Here is an 18,030-nt window from a genome sequence, read left to right as displayed (position 1 = left end):
CTGGCAGCACAGCTGTTAAACTACTCAAGGGGTGTATTTATGTATTGCATTAAACAGAAACATATAGCTACCATAAGCCCCATACACACTAGATGAGAATGTAGGTTGACTTTTGCTCTATAGCCAACGCCCCACATGTTCAGCCGTTCCTGGTGATGTCACTGAGCGATATCATTTACCAACATCGTTTAGTGTACACTCAATCTCATTTAATAATATCGACGTGCCCCATGTCATCTAGTCTACATGGGGATTTAGAGTTGACACTTATTTCTGTACATTTTCCCAGGCAGTCCCGCTCGTCGGTAACTGGGAGATAAAGATTCTTTAAATGAATTACTAGCGCACCTACCGTGTGCTAGGGACAGCCCGCTGAGTAACGCTCGGTGGGCGATGTATTAACCCCTTTAGTGGTGTTTTTTTTTTTTTTTAGGGAGTGCTCCCCACTGGGCAAGTTTTTTAGAGAGCGCTCACCCCCCAAAAATTTCCCAGTGGGGAGCGCTCCCTAAAAAACCCCACCACTGTGTCTCCCGGAGCTCAAATTTGCACCAAAGTATTTGCAGCTCTATGGGGCTGTGGGGGTAATTCAGACCTGATTGCACTGCCAGGAAAGTGCAGCGGCCAACAGTCAGGTAGACGCCACCCGCTATAGTGACATCCCGCTGTGCGGATGGATGTGGACCCTGTGTAAAGACTTCGCGAAAATGACCATAATTCTTCATTACTGGCTCACCATCGCATGTTTTTGCACTGGGCACCAGACATTACCAGCTAGGAGTAGCCAGAGACGTAGTCAGCGGCATAACCGGCCTGGAGCCAAGATCACACACCCTCCCCTAAAGTGCTCAGACAGACATGTGGTATCCATGGCGCTCCCAGCATTAAACGGTCCGTTACCACCCACAGACGCAGGGTTCCTGTCAATCACCCTGCGCACGGCTTGTGAATAGACGAAGTAGCAGGACGTAATCGCTGGTCAGCATCGCACACAGGCATTGCAGCCAATACGCATTCACAGTTCATCAATATCCGGCTGCTTGTAATCAGGTCTGTGAGCAGCTGTGTGTAAAGGGGCCTACACACGGGGGGACACGAGGGCTATTTCTACGCCATCTCACTAGATCGCTTAGAAATTAAGCACGGATCACTGTGTGTGTGCCCCCGGCGACGGCTGATGCACGGTCCCGTGTGTCGCCATCACCTGGCTAGATGGATACTGTCTGCAGTCACAATCGAGTCATCGCCAGTGTTCTGTGACCAGAGAACACTGGCCCGCACGGATCACTCAGTACACATCACGGATCACTCAGCACACCCCCACGGATCACTCAGCACACGTCACGGATCACTCAGCACACATCGCGGATCACTCAGCACACATCGCGGATCACTCAGCACACATCGCGGATCACTCAGCACACATCATGAATCACCCAGCACACATCACGAATCACTCAGCACACATCACGGATCACTCAGCATACATCACTGCTCATCCACAATGTGCGCTGAGCGATCCGTGGTTAATCCCGTCGCTCAGCACAGCCTCCCCCATTGCCACGTGTGTATGCCCCTTATCTCACACCTGTGATGTATTTGCAGGTAACTGGATTGACCCCTATAGGTTATTATAACCAACTTTTATACAGATCTGCATGTATTGTCAGTATTGTAATTGATACCTTTATGTGCATCTTAGATATTTTTTATAGGTAAACAATACCCCACAGTATAGCGTATATCCTAATCCCACACAACGGCTGTGCTGTAAATGCCACCTGTCCAAATATACAGACAAGGACCTACAGTATACTTCTTGTTCCCGGCCTTTTTTACCATTAAAATTAAATATGAAAAAAAAAAAACACAATTATCTTTTAAAAAAACTTGTTTAATTATTCAAACATCAGTCAGCACATAAAAAACAAGGTGCACACTGTAGGTTACAGAACAATAGGCAGTAAGGTGTTACTGAATTATACATACAAATATTGTTTTGTCCACCAGAGGGCAACATATTGTTACCTTCTCCATGGGCAGTTAGTGTATCAGCCAACATAGATCAACACAAATGTGGCCAAACATCCGCCATACTCTGTGAGACGTCATGTGTGCGATGATGGGAGACGCATCAGGAATAATTCATAACTGCTGGATTGTGTCTCCAGTAACAAGTGAAAACAATGAACATAGGAGCCCATTTATCATTGTGAACTCATTATCAGTGATAAACTTGTTGCGTATGATAAATGGTTCTCCAACCAATCAGCTCCCAATTGTCATTTTTCAAACACCTGAGAGTTAGCGGCTGATTGGCTGGAGCAACATTTTATTGTACGCAAATAGTTTTTTCAAACTTTAATGAATAAGCCTCAGTCACACTTACGTAAGTCACTAGTGTAAAAGCCCAAAACAGCCTAACAACAACATCACTAATACTGGGAACTACCAAACTCCACTAATAGGAGGCAATAAATAACGTACACAACAGCTTAGTGCAATAACAATACATTTCATTGTCCAGTGACTTACTAGTAACTATAAAACCACCATTGTACTCACAGCACTAACATGGACCATGAATTCAGATTCAGCTAATGAATTCTTGGTTTATTATCGGACTGACCCGCTGGCATGTCTCCTCTCTTAGCTGCCTGTAACATTCTACAAGTGACACATTTAGGGGGACGGACGACCCATTGAGACCCAGTAATTTATCAGGTGTGAAAAAAGGTTGGAGCCCTGGACTTTAACACCTGGGGCTTTTTAATTAGAGTATTTTTTTCTTGCCCACTAGATTTTATGTTTTTGGACGTTAAAAATAGAATCTTATGCGTTTTCTTGGTTCGTGGCAGCCAATAACAGGCTATTTATCAGGGATTTCTTTTTGGGTCTGTTCAGATGCAAAATGAAATCCCTGTTAAGTGCAGCCTGTGGGCTGCCTTCAGGGCTAATTGAATAGCCCCGGGGATCAAGTGGTCCGTGGTAAATACCATGTCCAATTGAATTCTCCCCTCAGCATTCTAGTAGTACTGTATATAAGGAATGTTGGCTCAATAACTGACCAGCATCAATTAGATAAATCTGTATTGGATGTGGAAAATCTTTTAGCTTTCGTGGCAGATTTTGGCCTTGTGTCATGGAAGAGATTTCCTGAAAAGAAGACGCAGTCTTGGCCAATGACGGAGCGTCCTCCAGTCTTCAATGCTGAAGAAATCTTCCAATGGAGGTGCACAGCCAGCCAGGGATCCATCGGCATGCCATTAGCTGTGAGTGAACAGGAGAAGACAGCAATCATAATCCACATTGACAAAATGCTGACACGAAAAGTTGACATGAATTTTTTTGGTGTCAATGTTGACACATGATCCCCAATTAGTGCAGCTTCGAGCAAGTCGCCTCACTCAGAGACACATTACCATTCCCAATTGTAGTCCACGTGGATCGTTAAAAGAAAAAAAAAAAAAACACAAAAAAACCCCTCATGTCGACCCATTTCATGCATCAACCATTGGCCTGTTGATCTTTTTTCATGTCGACGTTTAGTCAACAATAGGGTCCGACCTATCATTAAGAAACCTACCGCTACAGTCACATAACTTCTAAATGATCCTATCATAATGAATATCAGAGGCGTAACTAGATATTACTTGGCATCATAGGAAAGGTTTGTAAGGGCCCCCTCATTTAGCAACTGATAAATGTATGTAAAACATATTACTTAGACAGTAAAGATGGGCCCCCCTCAGCTCTGGGCCCCAAAGCAGCTGAACCCCTTGCACCTATGGTAGTTACTCCCTTGATTAACATATACCCTCCTCATTGGTTAGGTGCAGGTGCTAGAATCACCAGTATATAATATAGTATCTATACATCATTACCTGCAAGGAGTGGGCCCAGTAGCCTGTGGTCCTGTTGCAATACCCCAGGGTCCTGACAGCATGTCGGGCGTAAACGTCAGGCGAGGGGACCAAAGCTGGCAGGCAGCGGAATGCCCCATAAGACGTATCCCTGACGCACAGAGGGGTTAATGACTGCACAAATATTCCACTGGACGCAACCTCAGACTTCAGGTGTCTGCTGAAGGTGTCTATGTAGGCCTGAATAAAGCACATGACAACAGAGAACACAATGTTTAGTAAGAGTGGGCACAACAGGGGTTATCCAGATGTGGCGGTAGTGGCACCATGCGCCACAGATTACCGATTATCAGTGCTTTCCTCGTGTGCAGCGACCCATTAACGTGACACAGGACGCAGCCTGGAATCAGACTGTCAGCAACTGACAATATGATGCCGTTTAGTGGGCCGGCAACCGCCTTTATTTATGAAAACAGAGTGTTGTTGCTGTTAAGGGGGAATCTGTTGTTGGACAGAATTCCTGGCCTCTACGATAGGCGGCTTGCGTGTCGCCATGGTGATGCAAGATGGCCGATGGTAACTTCTGATCCAATGCTACATCCTAGGACACAGATCAGACCTCATACGCCGTGGCTAGTACCTTGTGCAACAAGCTAACGCCATCTGCAGCAATAATAACAGTATTTAAGAAAACAGAGTGTAATAAACGCACAGAATTATTGATGCGTTAATTTCGGCTTTAACACCAGTCATTAGGTATACAGTGGCTAGGTCGACAGTCAAAAGGTCGACCACTTTTTGTCAACATTTAGGTTGACACGATTAATTGTCAACAAAAAAAAAAGTTCGACCTGAGTTTTTCATGATTTAAACCCCCCCCCCAAAAAGAAACTTTACTAGCCACGTGGGCCGAGCACAGCGATGTACTGTGCCCAAAGCATGCTGAGCGCAGTACACTTATACGAGTCCATGTCGACATAGACACCAAAAAAAACATGAACATGTTGACCGATTGTGTTGACTTTTTGTCTATGTCGACCTTCTGTATTTTGACCAATAGTGGTTGACCTGAACACTGTAGACCTTATATGCCCTAACCAAAGGAGCCTGCATGTAATAGACGCCTCCTGCTGCATTACCACAAGGGGAATCACAGCTGCTTCTAAGGAAACGGTAGCGATAGCAAGTCCAGCCCCATGTAAATGAGGGCCAATATGAAGTACTGCAGATAACACAATGGAGGCGGCCATTTTACAGGTTCAGCCAACATTCATAATAACGCAGCCTAGCAGCGAACACACATCGGAGGCAGCCATTTTGTAGGCTTAACCAACATTTATCCTAATGCATTCTGTAAATTCACTAGAAAAGATGGGATGTTGCAACCAATCAGATTTGACTTCTTATTTATTTAGCCATCCCATCTTCGATAGAACTCCTGAATTAGTACATTTACCCCTAAGGTAATCAAAGCTTTGAGAGAGATAAAGTACCACAGCAGAATCTAACTCCCATGTTACCGGCTGTGCTTGGAAAATGACAGTTAGGGGCTGGCTGGTACTTTATTTCCTCGATTCTTTGATAAATCTCCCCCTTGGTATTTTGCATTGTCAGGAAAACACTGACAATGCCCACAAAGCAGCAGAGACCCCCAAGAAAGACAAAGAAGTAGGACTGTATACCATTACTGTAAAATATACACCACTGTGCTATTGTTTATAAGCCAAACTAGAGACCATGGCCTAGGCCAGGCGTTGGCAACCGGTGGCTCTCCCACTGTTGTCAAACTACACATCCCAGCATGCTTTGCCACAGTTTTAACATTCGCTAACAGCAAAACTTTAGCAAGGCATGGAGCAACAGCTTGGGAGCCCCAGGTTGGCCAGGCCTGGCCTCAGTCCTATACAGATTACACTGTACCTTAGAGGCAGCGACATGAGAGTTGTATCTGCAGTCATAGCCAGGCGTCACATTGACAATGGCGCCTCTCTTCCTCTGTACCATGCCAGGAATCACTATATGCACCATCATTACAGCTGCAGCAATGTTGCTATTGATGACCTCCCACGCCTTGTCCTCAGGAACCTCACTGAAACACTGCGGCTCCTCACAGAACACTCCGGCGTTGTTCACCAAAATGCCCACGTCCACATCTCTCAAAGCCTCCTTCATGGCAGGATATAAGCCATGGCCCCTGCGGAAATCTGCTTCCATAAAGCTGGTAGTGACTCCGTAGGTGCCAGCGATGGCCTCGGAGAGGCTGCGTAACTGCGCTCCATCGCTGCAGATCAGTAGGAGGTTCACCCCACAGTTTGCCAGCTCTTCTGCGTAGGCTCTGCCAATGCTGTCTGTAGCACCTGGGGCATAAACATACAATAATAAAATAGTGTCATGTGACTCCCAACGTAGAATCAGCCCCAGTATAGCATTTCCAATAGAGCGGTCATTGATTTCACAGACAAGCATTTCCGCCAATGATTTGTACACATACACAACAACCTAACTTCGGATAATGGGCCCAATTCAGACCTGATCGCTGGGCTGCAAATAGATCAGGTAAACGCAGCCCCAGCAGTGTCTTCCACCCCTGTGATCGCATTCACAGCCGTGCAAACAGGGGGGATCCATTCGGAAACACTCGTCATCGAATGGATTCCCCCATGTGTAAGACTAGACTTACTCAGCGCTGCGATGACCACGGGGAGATTGGGGCCACTGATGACATCAGCATCCCTCCCTTGCAACGGCTGGGCGCCGCCTGCGTTTTGTAGGGCACTCCCAGAGAATTCCGCGGTGCTGCCACAAATGCTGGCCGTCTGTCAATCCACTTGCGAGCGGCTAGTGATGACAAGCCACCGCTGGCTCTACAGGGAGGACCCTGTGCACAGGCGCGGTCATTCAATAATCATAAGGGCTGCAAATCGCAGTCCTGTGAATAGGCCCAATGAATGGGTTACAAAAATCAAGAACATTCTTTAACTGCTGTATGATTGGTTGGGATGCTGGCAGTCTAAATACCGACACCCAAATCTTGGCTTGCGGGCAGAAGACCGGCACCAAAATCCAGAAGACATAGCTCTCAATACCGATGCTGGAATCCTGACCGTAAGAATGGTGGGACGAGTGTGCTTAGGCCACAGGGAGGAAGGGTCAAGGTTAGATTGCAGGGTGGGGAGGGTTAGGCTGCTGGGGGGGCACTAACACAAAGGGTTAAGGTAAGGCTGCAGGGTGGGGAAGGTTAGTGGGGGGGGGGGGGGTGTCTTACGACCACCACCATCCCGCCCACCTGTTGTTATTATTAAGAGACAGAATTGTAGTGGACACTCATAATTGTGAAAGGGATTTTAACTTGAGATCCTTTGTATGACACACACATAGATGGCAGGAACATTAAATGTAATCATGTCATGAGAAAAACAGTTATGTGCATACGGGAACCTCCACATAGCGAGATGCCCGGTTCCTGGCCCGGGTTAGCTCCGCCTGAGCCCATTTTATTGCATCTATTCGCCCACTCACCGGTCACTACTGCCCACTCTCCGTACCGCTGTACCAGGTCACTCCTGCTGAGTAGATGCGGGGTAATGTGTATCCGGATCACACTGTAGCATTCATACAAGATGCTGAGGCCTTTCCTAGCTGTGTACAGAGCGCCCACCACAGCCAGTAGCTCCATGTTGTTGTGGCATGACCTGGCCACCTCACGATACAAAAGATGGAAACTGTCCACTGCCGCCATGGTGACCTCCAACCTGTAACCAGGGGAAGAGACACTGTTACACCAAGTGTCTCCAATACATCACACCATTAGAACTCTGCCCCTTTTCAAAACCCATGTAGTTCCTCTTTCTTACCAGGGGTGTCGCTGACTGCTTTGGGGCTTCTAGTACAGTCTGGTCTGTATTGAGATCCAGACCAGACTGTGCTAGAAACACCTCAGCAGAGAGTGGCAGGAAAGAGGTACTATATATTTCCTTTTAGAAGGTGCTAAATAAATGAGTAGATTCCGATTAGTTGTCCATTGCAACATCCCATGTGAAATAGAAATCCCATCTTAGTAAATTTCCCCCATATGACTTTCATATTCATACATGAGGCTCTGAGGGAAATTTACTAAAGGAAATTTGTAAAAAATAGGTGTATTTGTATCCAGAAATACACTTATTTTTGACATTTACTATCCCAAAAATACGGCAATTCGTATTCGTATTGATAGCACATCAATACGAATACGAATTGCCGTATTTTTTCGGGATAGTAAATGTAAAAAATAAGTGTATTTCTGGATACAAATACACCTATTTTTTACAAATTTTCCTTTAGTAAATTTCCCCCTCTGTGTCATATATTCAGCAAGAGACTGGCCAGAATCATTGGGAGAACCTTGTACCATTAGGAGATGCCAGCAAAGTGACATGATTTGTAAGACTCCGCCCACAGCATGTAATATTGCTTGTTGCAATGGCCACGTTGGGATCTCATGCACAGAGGATGAGTTATCTGCTATGCTATGGAATGGGTCCAGGGGCGTCACTAGACCTGTGGGGGAACCATAGTAAGAATTCCATGAAGAGTGAAGGGGCAAGCTGCAGGTGCATTGGCAGCAGAGTGCACACCAGACTCAATGGCCTTTGGGCACGATTCAGACCTGATCGCTGGGCTGCAAATCTCCAGGTATCAAGGTTTGACAACCATCAATGGTTTACCACTGATGGTCCATTCTGCGAAGCAGGAGGATTCTCAGCTATCGATGGCAAAGCTCCCTACAATGTTTGTTTGTTCTTTTCTTCCCGTATCTGGACACAAAGTTTAGCTCTGCTCCCCAGTGCAACCTGCTTTCATGGAAACAGCTGTGATCTCTCTACATTCACTGCATCAATGACCGGACCTAAAGGAGGACCCTCATTACAGTGAGAAGATCTGCTAATACACTGCAATGCAGAGAGGGTTCTGCTGGTGGCAGTATGGGGACTCTACTTTATTTCAGCTCTGGTGCTCCAAGAAATCAAAAATATCCTCATCCAGAAAACCCAGGTCAACAGACAGGAGCAAAGAACAGAACAGATGGTACTGGTATTTCTTGGAGCGTGTCCTGTGAAGCACGGTGTGATCACGGTTTAGACACCATCATGACGTTCAAGTGACTTAAAGGTCATTTCTATAGTAGATCTCCTTTGTAAATTACATATGGAAAAGCTGTCGAAAAAAATGGCTCAGTCGAGTCTGGATAACTAATAAGCAGAACATCCATTGGAACTGGATTTACAGCTGAGGGAATTCATGGATAACTCTTGGGGGGATTGTTGGAGGTGATGTCCGTGGCGGTAAATGCTCCCTTGCGTAGTGAAACGTGTCAGTTTTTGCTGCTACACCCACTCTCCAGTCTGACCGAGCAGGTTACCAGTCCGAACCAGCCCTACAGGAGATTCCAAGATCGCAGCAATTATTACCACTGACGTCACCTCCAACAATCCCCCCCCATGGTTATTTACTCCGGAACAAGAGTTATCATCCAAGAATTCCCTCAGCTGTAAACCCAGTGGACATTAGTTATCCTTCCTTCATGGGCCGACCACGTGGACACTAAAAGGGACACTCATTCTGTGCCGAGAGTACCCAGGGGCGGTAATTATACCTTTAATTTTCCCCTGAAATAGGGAAATCACTAGGAAAGGATTACAAATTCATTGTTCTCTTATTGGTAGGGTGGGTGCATTATCATCTGTTATTGGAATACTGACACCAGGGGTTTGTTTTTTATTTGTATGTGATTATATTCTTATTGGTACTTATATGTTAGTTGGGCGCCCACTATAGTTAGTACGCTCATACCCCCACTATCCATGTCGGCATGGAGATGATTTTATATAGTGTGGCGAGCGTAGCGTAACCGGTGGCGAGCGAAGCGAGCCCGCAAGGGTCTTCTTTGTGCTTGTCCTTCTGTCGGAGCACCAGCAGTCGCATACCTCCCAACATGACCCTCTCCAGGAGGGACAGAATCCTCTATTCCTGGGCTTTCCTCTTAATTTAGAATCACCATCACCTGTGTTGAAACACCTTTCTTATCAATGGACCGGTTTTAATTTAGGATTGCCATCACCTACTTTAGAGGGAAGTCCAGGAACAGAGCCCTGTGTCCCTCCTGGAATGGGTCATGTTGGGAGGCACGCAGTCGGGATCCCGATTGCAGGACCACTATACCACACCTGACAAAAACTGCGGTTTGAGCACACAAAATACAGACTTTATGCACATTTCCACCTCAGGAGTGTGCGAGCACCCATGGTAATCATAACTGATCTGCAAAACAATTGAATAGCTAGTCAGACCCTTGTTACTGACAAAAAAAACACAATTTACATCCCCCTAGGAAAGAACTCTGGTTGGAGCAGGGCTTGGCATATTAATAGCCAGTCAATATCAGAGCAGCCACAGGGGTACGAGTTCCGCTTTAACCTATGGCACTGGCTTACTTAGTGTCAACCACTTACACATCACCGATGAAGCTAATATTACAAATATATACATTACATAGATCTATCTCAGGGTTGCCTACCTGACCCTCTCCATAAGGGAGAAAATGCTCTGTTCCTGGACTTCCCTGGTAATGTAGGATTGCCATCACCTGTGGTGAAACGCCTTTCTTATCAATTACCTATCTTCCCACAGGTGATGGCAATCATACATTACCAGGGAAGCCCAGTAACAGAGCATGTTCTCCCTGATGGAGAGGGACAGGTAGGCAACCCTGACATATATGCTGGTATTGTACCATGCAGCCACACACACATTACATATCACTACACGCGGAAACAAAGGGTAATGAGTCTGCATTATAAATGAGGGCGCACCAGACACCCAGGGAACCACTAAGCATCAGATGACACAGGTGTGATACTACTGTGATGAGTAGATGATCAATGAGTGCAACACAAACTGACCTGAAATGTCAGCTGCCTCCTTAGTTACTTCTCCTAGTCCTAGCTCTGGACACTAGAGACAGGACTCAGCGGCTGTGTGGACGCAGGAGGCAGTAAAACGTGTCCCCACTTCCGTCTCAACTGAGGCTCCAGGTCCTGGTTGCTCAGTAAAACACGCAGCTGAGTATGACAGTGCTGGGCGGGACGATACATTTAGCACAGTTCTGCCAATTTTAGATTATTTATAAATAATAATATATATAATATAACATCAGGGATAGTCAAGTACTGTACGGGGAGTTTAGGATCGCGCTGTAGTTTACACGCCTGATAGGACCTGACTGTATTAGTAGCGCCCACAATTGGCCACAACCATAACCAACCTATATGACTTATTAGTTGCTTTGGTAACAACATAGCTGGCAGCAAGGTCCCTGCTCCCTTTTCAGCTCTTTGTGGACAGTATCTGCAATTAAAGCTGCTAGTGCTGCACTGTTATCTATTCCTATTCTGTGGACTCGCCAGGCATCAAGTTCTATTAGAGCTTCATGCAATTAATGTGTAGCTGCAGGGACACATTTCCTGGCATTATGGTCATTCAGATCTGTCCAATCCCCAGGGACCGATGTTTAAGCCCTGTGCATATGCAGGGCTGCTGTGCGAATGCCTTCGGTGACTTGAATAGTTGCAGAGGTGTTTGCAGGGGCAGATCGAGGCAGGCAGGGGGCTGGCGCATGGGGACCCCCAGTGTTTCCTGGGCATTCCCACAAAAAGGCTGGGCGTCTCCATGCGAAAGCAGGCGGGCAGCTGCCCACCCTGTTCTTGGACCGGATGGCGCAAAATATAGGTCAGTCAAGACCCACCCTTGCGAATGGATGTTTATGCTAAATACCCATTAGCAATGCGCAGGGAATGTACTCATGATGGGGGCGGGCATCGTCAGTTGGCTCGCTAAGCAGCGAATTTACGCTGCTTAGCGAGTCAAACGGAATCACCCCCTATGTCAGCTAGGCTTGTCGAACTAATGGTGTCGACCTAATGGTTGTCTATCTTTTTGCTGTAGACAAATAGTCCCGGTTCCCTGCTGCTCCTCTTCCTGTGAAGAATGTCTCCCTCCTGTACCTTGTTATAGCCCCTGATATATGTGAAAGTTTCTATCATGTCCCCCCTTTCCCTTCTCTGCTCTAAACTATACATATTAAGATCTTTTATTCTTTCCTGGTACGTTTTGTGATGTAGTAATAAGAACTGATTTGGTACTTGTTTCCTAGCACGGCGCCCATCGCATCGCATACCATAAGGCATACGATGCGATACAATGTTAGCAGATGTTATACAATTTTAAATTGTATACCGTCGAATTGTATGCCATTGTATGGCATATACAATTGTATAAGATTTTAAATTGTATAAGCACCCTAATGGGTGTTTTCAATGTTAAATGTGCCCCCTATAAGATAAATAATTGTATAAGCACCGTAATAGGTGCTTACAATGTTAAAAGCACCCCCACGCCACCCGTGCTATCAACGCCAACCCGAAGCGTGGCGAGCGCAGCGGTGGTACACGTCCTCCGACCTTTTCATACCCCCACTATCCACGTCGGCGTGGAGATGACTTTATATAGTGTAGCGAGCGCAGCGACGTGGAATACATGTGAAATAATGCGGGGCTCCCTGCGCTCGCCACACTATATAAAGTCAACTCCAAGCTGACGTGGATAGTGGGGGTATGAAAAGGTCGGAGGATGCGTACCAACACCCCTCGCGGGCTCGCTGCGCTCGCCACACTTCGGGTTGCCGTTGATAGGGGCAGTTGAGTGGGGGTGCATTTAACATTGTAACCACCTAAAGATTCTATATACAATTTAAAATCACATCTCATTGCATTGTATGCCATTGTATGCCATATACAATGGTATACAATTTTAAATTGAATACAATGCCATATGACTGAATATTGTGGGTGCTGTGCTAGGAAACAAGTACCACTGATTCATTTATCTATCTATCACATCCTGATGGAACCTCACTTGGGGCCTTATTCTAGTTCACTCTTAGAGGCAAATTCCTTCTTAGCTGGACAGAACCATGTGCACTGCAGGGGGGGCAGATGTAACAGGTGCAGAGAGAATTAGATTTGGGTGAGTTATTTTGTTTCTGTGCAGAGTAAATACTGGCTGCTTTATTTTTACACTGCAATAGATCTCACTTTGAAGTAAAACCCCACCCAAATCGAATTCTCTCTGCACCTGTTACATCTGCCTCCCTGCAGTGCACATGGTTTTGTCCAGCTAAGAAGGAATTTGCCTCTAAGAGTGAACTAGAATAAGGCCCTTGGCGACACTCCTCGGGATGTTAGCTGTCATACTGACGCATGCATAAATATGTGATGTTGTACCTAACTGACATAGGGGGTGATTCCGGTTGACTCGCTAAGCAGCGAAAATGCGCAGGGAATGTACTCATGATGGGGGGCGGGCATCGTCAGTTGGCTAACTGACGATGCCCGCCCCCCATCATGAGTACATTCCCTGCGCATTGCTAATGGGTATTTAGCATAAACATCCATTCGCAAGGGTGGGTACGGGAAAACCATTAGGTCGACACCATTAGTTCGGCAAGCAAAAAGCTCAACATGCAAAAAGGTCGACATGCAAAATGGTCGACCTGCAGAAAGGTCGACATGCAAAAAGTCGACATGTGGAAAGGTCGACGCTACCATTAGGTCGACACTGTCTAGGTCGACATGGGGTTTTCCACTGTTTTTTTTAACCCAAATGTCGACACAGTCGACATGGACACAGTTTGAAGTAAACCGCAGGCCCTCGCATCGCTCGCTTCGCTCACGATGCTTCGGGCACGGTGCCTCGCTGCGCTCGGCACACTATTTTATTCTCACACCTCGCCCTAGTGGATGGTAGGGCATGAAATACCACCTGTCGACACGTCGGCTCAAAAAACAGTGAAAAAAACCATGTTGACCTTTTGACTGTTGACCTAGACACTGTCGACCTAATGGTAGTGTCAACCTTTTTGCATGTCGACCTTTTTGCATGTCAACCTTTTGGCTTGTCGAACTAATGGTGTCTATCTTTTTGCTGTAGACAAATGTTTCTGATTATTTTCAGTACAAAAAAATATTTTTATTCTATTGACCATGGATGATAGGTGAGGTTGGCAGATCATCTCTTTAATAAGGGACACAGGTTCTGGCCAGTCTACGCATACTTGTCTACTCTCCAGAAATGACCGGGAGGATCCTGAAAACCAGAATAGCGGGACAGTCTCAGGATCCGCCCACCTCCCAAGTGGGCAGTTACCGAATAAAGTGGAACCAGGCAGACAACATGTTTCACACTGAATTGCATCATTGCAGCCACACCGCTCACTGCACGTCGTCTCCACATTGTATAGCAGGGACTTAACGTGGCTACGATAATATGATCAGGCAGCTACACCCTCAGGAGGGGCCGGGGCATTCTACACGGTGTGCTGTGCGGGGTAGTAGATGCTGAATCGCATAAGTTCAGCCACGCCCCTCTCAGAATGCCCACTTTCATGGCTGTGTGCCGGGGGTACCGGTAGCTATGCACACCCCCTCTTTTTTTTTTTATTAGTGCTATTTATAATAATTTGATTCATGTGATTTATCTTCCCACCAGTACAGAGTTGTTGTAGCTTGGGGTACGCTGGCAGGGAAACACTTTGCGGCGACATTGTGCTTCAACAGAAGCTTCTAATTTAAAAGTACATTTCTGTTGCTAACGTAGTGATAACTGAGTGATAACGTAGAAATATTGGTGTGGTCTAAAGTGTTAGTGGAACCACAGCACATTGGCTGCGAAATGTACAAAGAAAATCAACGACGGCGTCTCTCCTCGAATTCCAGACTCAAATGAAGCATGGCCTTCCTCCAGCAGCGCAGATGTCAACATGGCCTAAAATGAAATCTATCTGACAGTGGGACTGTGATCCTCAAAAAGAAATGAAGACATATGCCAATCCTTTGAAGCTCCATATAGACTGGTTTCTGATTTTCTTTTACACTGTTTAATAAATGTTGTGAATTGCGCACTCTAATGGGGTTTGGTGTTGTCTGTGGCTGGTGTGGGGATGGATTTAATGAGCAGAGAAGTAGACTGATGCTGTGTACACACGGGGGAGATATATTGCTCAGTTTCTCCTGTTCATCAGCGACCAGAGATGGTCGCTGATGAAAAAGAAACTGCCCGGGGGAGCCCGGCAGTGGTAATCAGCTGGTCGCGGGAGCATGTTCCTGCGACCAGCGATCACCACAGGGGCAAAAACGGGAGCGCGCACCCGGCGATATATCGCCGGTGCACACTCCCATTGCGGGTAATATGGTCGCTCAGCGACCATATTTCCCGCGATTTTGGACAAAATCGCCCCCGTGTGTACGCACCTTAAGGTGTTGTAAAAATAGTTGGTTTTATTCTAAATGAAATGGGGAGTGCAAGGGCTCCTCAAATGAGGATGGGTGGGGGATTGGGGGTAGTCACGTTCGACTCACAGTTGGGGTACCTCCGCGTCTCTCACTAGTGGGATGTTGTGTAAGGAGGGGTCCTGAACCTGTGTGGTCTGAGAGTCAATGGCTTCAAAGTCTAGATAAATGTGGGACCTCTGCTGTGTGCAGGGAGAGCCCTTCCGGGGATGGGGGTATCAACAGATCTCCTTAGTTACCATAAGTCGCAATGTGTGACTTATGTCTCCCCCTGTGTGCAGCTAGGTCAGTGTCTATTATCCACTGGCTAGGCGATGTACCAGTGACGGGTGCCTGTCAGGGTGCTGTGTGGGGGTGTTTGTGGGGCAAGGAGCGGCGTCCCACTCCTAGAACAGTAGTCAAAATTGTACATAGGGCCTGATTCAGACCTGATCGCACAGCTGCGAATTCGCAGGTCGGGTGGTTATCAATAGACTGTGCATGCGTACAACCCGTAGTGCGCATGCGTGAGGCCATCTTGCCATACGCAACTTTTTTTCCATAAAGCCGGTGTTTGGGGGTGGTATCCGGGCGTTTTCTGGAAGTGTCGGGGAAAACGCAGAAGCGCCCAGGTGTTTAAGGAGAAAATGTGTGACGTCAGCTCCGGCCCCGTCCAGCCTGTTACTATCGCAGCCGCCGAGTAAGTCCTGCGCACACTGGGAAAATGATTCTATGGTGAGAGGCCTGCAGGCTTGCACGTTGCGGGATTTCACTCCGGCGGGGTGGCGTATACTCGATCGCTGGGCACTGAAAATTAGCAGCCCAGCGATCACGTCTGAATCAGGTCCATAGCCAAAATCTTGCATAGCCAAAATTGCACAGTGTGTACAGTCAATATCGGTGGTTCTGGTCTCTTGGAAGTTCAAGATAAATTGCATAAGCAAAACAGTCCATACTTGAATCCGCACCATGGCCCTTATTCAGATCTGATTGCAGTACAAATTTGTTCTCAAAATGGGCAAAACCATGTGCACTGCAGGTGGGGCAGATGTAACATGCATAGCGAGAATTAGATTTTTACAGTTATTTTTACACTGCAATTTAGATATGTTTCAACACACCCCACCCACTTTTAACTCTCTCTGCACATGTTACATCTGCCCCACCTGCAGTGCACATGGTTTTGCCCATTTTGAGAACAAATTTGTGCTGCGATCAGATCTGAAATGGGCCCATGTGTATACACCTTATCTTGATGGTGTACGGTTCTTATAGCGCTCACATCCCAGAAGTCCGCTCATCTCTGGCGTGTTACATGAAATGTACTCGACAACATCAATAAGTCAGTCAGCTGGATCAGTAATGTTTATTCAACCATCTGATCATATCAAATGCTAGATTGCTCTACATATGAATGGATGTTGGATAAATAAATACAGATTGGAAATTTGCGAATCGGTCACCATCAGTGCACATTGTGCAGATGACTTTAACCCTTCCATAGCTGGGGAGTTCATATTTCCCTGGTTGGAAAGAAATAACAGGATAAAAACCCATGAACAAAAAAACAATGTTTGTGTCCACATCAGATAGCATCAGTGGTTCTTCTCCACAGCCCACTAGGAACTGGTCCCACGCACCATATCTCAGTACTGCTCCGGGTTGGGAGGTCTGGCAGATAAGTCTCTCTCACATCATGATGAATTGGTGGAAGTACTTAGGATGCCTCCATGTACATTATTATCTATGTTCTGTTATATTTCTCCTTTAGTGATTGGTATTGTTAAATATTGACAGCTGTTCTTGGGCACATGAGAAGCACGGGTTACACAATTCTGGTGTCATTAAAGGACCACTAAACCTAAAACCCAGGTTTCCTTATACTGAGAAATTTCTCCAGTCTCATTAGTGATGACTATTCATATTGGGGGGGACGGGCTTCTGTCCGAGCTCCTATCCCTGAACGGGATTATAAATACATCCATGTCGTACATAAAATCTTAATTCCGTAAAGAGATTAAAACTATCAGGACGAGTGGCACAGTCCAAAATTCAAATAAGGGAACCACACTAACTGCCAGTGAGTCCTGGCCGGTGAGGATTGGCAGCATTGGGGGTGGCGATTGTTGTGGCTGCACACTCTTTATCGCTCTCCAAAGCTTAGAACATAGACCCCTAAAAGAGGCTAACGCAATTGACTTAGAGTAGGATTCCTAGCATAAAGTCTTTAATGCACAGGAAAACCCTTCTCCCCGTGATCTCCATCGGTCACATGCACGGCTGTAACGATTATCAGTAGATCTTTTATAATAGTTGACTTGTTTTATAAAGTACAGGGGTCCATTATAATCAAAAGGCTTATACACAGGTAGAAACCATTTCAGGAAAACGGTCTCAGTTATGCCGGCTCAGCACAGGTCACCTACAATACTGTATATAAAGCAAATGCGTGAGTCACCCTTAATTTTTAAAGGTTTACAGAGCTAAAAATGTGTCAGCAATCTGTGGGAGCGAGCAGTGTTGCAGATGAAACCGAGTTACAGCCATGACTGACCCCCATAAAGCCACAAAGCCCATAGACAAGATGTTTGGGTGCCCTGGGGTGTAAGCGTATTATCAGAGCGGGCCTAGTGGTCTTATATTGATTGAGGTGGCCTTGTTGCTGCTACAAAGATGTATAATGTCAAGAAATAGGGTATTGATTGAGGTGGCCTTGTTGGTGCTAAAAAGTTGTATAATGTTGATAAATAAAAAATCTATCACTTAAAACAATTGCAGTGTGTTTTATGCTACAAGGAAGTGGATAG

At 46.2% G+C, this 18,030-nt stretch overlaps 1 protein-coding gene across 5 annotated transcripts; it reads right to left on the bottom strand.

Moving 5' to 3' along the window:
• Positions 1 to 1,870: 1,870 nt before the first annotated feature.
• HSDL1 (hydroxysteroid dehydrogenase like 1) lies at positions 1,871 to 10,956 on the bottom strand. 5 transcript variants are annotated; one of them, XM_083165664.1, is made up of 5 exons: positions 10,802 to 10,956; positions 7,380 to 7,612; positions 5,781 to 6,217; positions 3,882 to 4,100; positions 1,871 to 3,267 (listed from the first exon to the last, which is right to left on the bottom strand). In XM_083165664.1, the coding sequence occupies exons 2-5, from the start codon at positions 7,597 to 7,599 to the stop codon at positions 3,202 to 3,204; spliced, it is 942 nt and encodes a 313-aa protein (XP_083021790.1). In that variant the 5' UTR covers positions 7,600 to 7,612; positions 10,802 to 10,956; the 3' UTR covers positions 1,871 to 3,201. The 5 variants fall into 5 exon arrangements, with proteins under 5 accessions (XP_083021790.1, XP_083021791.1, XP_083021787.1 ...); XM_083165665.1 differs by having other exon boundaries at positions 7,380 to 7,605; positions 10,802 to 10,931; XM_083165661.1 differs by lacking the exon at positions 10,802 to 10,956 and adding an exon at positions 10,712 to 10,770.
• Positions 10,957 to 18,030: the final 7,074 nt, after the last annotated feature.

This window comes from Crinia signifera, chromosome 11 (genome assembly GCF_055691185.1).
Source record: "Crinia signifera chromosome 11, ASM5569118v1, whole genome shotgun sequence".
In the NCBI taxonomy this organism is placed as follows: domain Eukaryota; kingdom Metazoa; phylum Chordata; class Amphibia; order Anura; family Myobatrachidae; genus Crinia; species Crinia signifera.
The sequence above is the reverse complement of the archived record's forward strand: the minus strand, read 5'-3'. Positions and strand labels throughout refer to the sequence as shown.